Genomic DNA, 4,465 nt, shown 5'->3' with positions numbered 1-4,465 from the left:
CCTCCTCAATTTGGGATGATTTGTTGTCTATTCAGGTATTCCATAGATGCAGGGTATATCGAGTTGATTGTGGAGATTTAATCCGCTGCTCCTGAGGCTGCTGGGAGAGATTTCCCTTTCTCTTCTTTGTTCGCACAGCTCCCGGGGTTCAGCTTCGGATTTGGCCCCGCCTCTGCGTGTAGGTCGCCTGAGGGCGTCTGTCCTTCGCTCAGGGAGGACGGGGTTAAAGGAGCCGTTGATTCGGGGGCTCTGGCTCACTCAGGCGGGAGGCAGGGAGGGGTACGGAGTGCGGGGCGAGCCTGCGGCGGCAGAGGCCGGCGTGACGTTGCACCAGCCTGAGGTGCGCCGTGCGTTCTCCCGGGGGAGTTGTCCCTGGATCCCGGGACCCTGGCAGTGGCGGGCTGCACAGGCTCCCGGGAGGGGAGGTGTGGAGAGTGAGCTGTGCTCGCACACAGGCTTCTTGGTGGTGGCAGCAGCAGCCTTAGCGTCTCATGCCCGTCTCTGGGGTCTGCGCTGTTAGCCGCGGCTTGCGCCCGTCTCTGGAGCTCCTTTAAGCAGCGCTCTTAATCCCCTCTCCTAGCGCACCAGGAAACAAAGAGGCAAGAAAAGGTCTCTTGCCTCTTCGGCAGCTCCAGACTTCTCCCGGACTCCCTCCCTGCTAGCCGTGGCGCACTAACCCCTTCAGGCTGTGTTCACAGATATTTAATATGGCAAAGTGTTGGGATCCAGTGCACAAAGGAAAGGTTTTGCCTCAGTAGAAGAAAGAGTTCATCCTTTTGTCTCCGAGGGGATAGAGAATATGGGTACAGATGTCACTGGCCTGGTAGATGTGGTGATGGGAGGAAAAGACGGTTCTCTTATAATTTTTTTTATTTTATCCGTGAAGTACAAAGCAATGCTTTGAGAAGGAGAAATGGAAACAGGGTGTTGGACAATCGATGACAGAAATAAGATGATCATTGGAAAATGGGAAAATATATTGATGAGGGAAATGGGGCAGAACTTTCAGCTAGCGTTGAAGGCTCTTTTAGGATTCATGCCATATGTAAGCAGTCAGTGTGGTGTGTGTTTTTCTGTAGCCATATTTAACTGTTTGGGTGCAAGTACAAGAATGGCAGAGATTAAGATTTAACCAGGACTGGGGTTTTCTCAGAAGAATATAAGAGCGGGAGAGAGAGGCAAAGGAGTTAAAAGTAGACTCAAAGAAGGAATAGGAGAGGACGGTGGAGTCTAAGCTGGGAAAGTAAGGAACTGAAAGCAAGGCACGATGAATGCTGAAAGAGTGGTAAGGGTCACTGGATTGGAAACGTGTTGGAATTGAAGGATTGGAGGTTTGGGAATATGAAAAGGGGTGATCAAGTAGGTAAAAAGCAGGGATCGGAAGGTGGAATAATTGAAATTGAGATTTGAAGTTGGTGTAATTATTGCCCAGAACAAAGTCTAGAGTCTGACTGTAGGGATTGGTGTCTCTAGTGAGATGAGGACCAGACGAATGGAGCTAGTGCCAGGATTTGAATGGATCGTCTGTGAATATTTAAATCAAGAACGTGGATGAGAGTAGTCACAGGGAGCAAGTCAGGGATTCAGACACTAAGTAACCTCAGTGAAAGTGCGGAAGTGAGTGAAAAGGGAGTAGTTGATTGCAGTGAGGATGTTGGTGAATACTACAACCTGATGGCTGTGTTCCCTTCTCACGAGGGTGAAGTATATACACATACTTCCATTTACAGATAAATTCCTTCATTACTGGAAACAGAAGTGTGCTGCAAATCTTTCTAGCTACAACTTTCCTGTCCCAGACAATTTTACCTGTTCTTTTGGAAATGTAAAGAAGTTGCTTGATTTCTTATTTTACATCTATGAGTGCGTTTTAAGTCGCTATTCATGGAATGCAAAGATTAATCTTACTTGAATAGACATGTGTGGAGATTTGATGGTGCTGTGTAGTTTTGCTCGCGCAGACCTATTCTGCACACTAGATTTGCCAAGAACTTGAAGCTCCCTGCTATTCTGCACCTGTGTTGTATGATATGGAAAGACTCTTTCACAGTGAATTTTTATGAATATGGTAAAAAATTTTAAGTATGTTCAGTTGGGAAGCATGACAAAAGAGCATAAGTAAAGTTTCACCTATAATTTTGGTAAATAGTTTTCAATCTGTTTTGGGGGCTTGATGCGATGCTAATAAGGGGGATAACCATTTCATTATTAAATGGGGCTACACATTATTTTGGCTACCGATTTCAAGTTTTGCTTAAGAAAGTAAATGTCATAATTAATTCATTATAATTTTAATACAAGTAGAACTCTCTGACTCCTTTTTCTCAGCACAGTTATTTTGAAATGTATCCCATTTTGTAGCTGACCTAACTAGATCATACTTTTAAAAAGTAATTTTTTTAATGGTCTTATTTTTACAAATAATTGATACAACAATGTCGTATTCACATTATAAAATGTGAGAAGAGTATATGTGAATATTGATTTCATAACTGATAAAATGTATATAATATTGATGAACCCAAGCAGAAGGTCACTGAGAAATATTTATAAGGATTAGGTGTTAAATGAAGAGATGTAGAATCAAAGTTGTACATACATGGTGGGAAGGACACTCACCATGAATTCTGATTGGTATTAAAATGAGAGGGAGAAATAGCCAAGTAAGTAGTAAATAGAAAACTGACTAAGCATCTTCCCGTGCATCATCTCCATTTTAGCTGATTTTTATTACTTTGTGTATAGGAGTCTTAACAGAATCATATTTCCATCCCTTCCTGAGGACCAGCCTCTCAAGGATGTCTGGTATCCTGTAGCCCTTGCTTAGAATGAAACCTTTAAATGCTATTTGTTCCATAAAGATCTTCAAGAGTGTCGTGTTCAGGAAGCTCCTTTCTAAAACTCCCATCTTCAAGTAAGACGTTGGGGTCAATTGAAGGTTCGTCATTTACTAGCTTTTTCCACAACTTGGGCTTCAGGTACAATGCACCATACCTCATCTCCACCGAGTTGGGTTTTTAAGGATTCTGTGGTTTCTGGGGTTTCCTCTCCCAGTTTCCTTCCTCTCCGGGTAATTTTTATCTTCTCCATTTTCTCTATCCCGATGCTGTACTTTACCTTTGAAGGGACCTGGGTTACTTTCCTCATGTAGACTGTATCCTGGGCTGGTGGCCACTCACAGCCAACCTCACACACTTTCGTGATGAGCTCTTCATCAATGCCCAAGTTTCCAAAAGCAGCAGCCCATTTGAAGGATTTACGAATTGCTTTCGGTACTTCTCTGTGAACAGGAGGATCAGTGAGTGAATCCTTTCTGCTTGACTTCTTGTCTTCGTGATGCAAAGTGGCTGGATGTGACACAGGAGCCTTCTTTAGAGGTTCCAGGTAGACCTTGGCAGGACGTTTTTTACGAAGCTTTGTGGGGGACTTCGTTCTTTTCCTGGGGCCCTGACAATAAGCCCATGTGTCCTCCAGCTTCCCGTCAGGATCGAGCACTTCCAGCACCTTTAATAAGAGGTCTGCAGGTAGATTTTCCTCCAGATTCGGGTAGAGAGCCAAGGGATGCTTGGTTAGCTGGGGTTCGATGTTCTCCACGAATGCCTTCTGTGCTAGCTGGGCTGGCGAGAGCGTGGAAAACAGGTTTGCTTCCTCGGGCAGCTTTTTCTGACCCTTTTTGGGGGCATGCTGGGGAACTCTGTGAACAATCCAGGGGAGGAAGCCCTCCTTAGGGCTGCGAGTGATCAGATCTTCACAAGGTGGGCAACCCTTCCGGAAGTCGTCCAGCAGCTCTTTCACAAATATCCACCGCCGGCTGTCCAGGGAGGTAGGGAACTTCGGGAGCACGTTCTTGTGCTTTGCAAAACACTTGGAGAGTAACTTGTCTTTGTACCAGGGCTTGCAGGTCACGTCCAGGGGCATCGGTTCCAGTGGCCCCGGTCCTAGCAGCCACTTCTTGTCCGCCATGGTTCCCCTGGCCTCTGGGGGGGACCACCGCTTCAATAGTTTGCTGTTCCGGCCTCTCCGGTTGCTAGGAGACCGTGTAGCCAGCTGCAGCCAGGTTCTTCCCGGTGGTGGGTCAACGCAGGCGCCCTGTGAAGCCTGCATTTCTCCCAGGATGGGCGGTGGGTGAAAGCACGTTCCTTTCTGTTGTAGATACTGTTCTGTTGTATGGACATAGTGCCATTTATTTATCCATTCACATTTTGATGGACATTTGGGTTGTTTACAGTTTGAGGCTATTAAGAATAGAGCTGCCACAAATATTTGTGTTCCTGGTTTTGTATGTCCATGTACATATTTTCATTTCACTTGGGTAAACTTTAGCTATGAGTGGCATGGTGGGAGCAGATGATGTTTTATGTTTTAGACCACCACCAAACTTTTCCAAAGTGGTTGTACTAATTAATATTCCTTCTAGTTGTATATGAGAATGGCGCTCTGTCTACATACTCCCTAACACTCGGTA

The 4,465-nt window shown here is 45.4% G+C and overlaps 1 protein-coding gene across 1 annotated transcript; it reads right to left on the bottom strand.

The window, feature by feature from the left end:
- Nucleotides 1-2,716: 2,716 nt before the first annotated feature.
- On the bottom strand, nt 2,717-4,104 carry LOC101288214 (protein FAM47E-like). The gene is given in 3 exon segments (XM_033417577.1): nt 2,717-2,851; nt 2,853-2,999; nt 3,118-4,104. Coding segments are annotated over 3 exon segments (1,269 nt in total).
- Between the last annotated feature and the right edge of the window lie 361 nt (nt 4,105-4,465).

This window comes from Orcinus orca, chromosome X (assembly GCF_937001465.1).
Source record: "Orcinus orca chromosome X, mOrcOrc1.1, whole genome shotgun sequence".
In the NCBI taxonomy this organism is placed as follows: domain Eukaryota; kingdom Metazoa; phylum Chordata; class Mammalia; order Artiodactyla; family Delphinidae; genus Orcinus; species Orcinus orca.
Note: the sequence above shows the minus strand (reverse complement) of the source record. Positions and strands in the feature narration are given on the sequence as shown.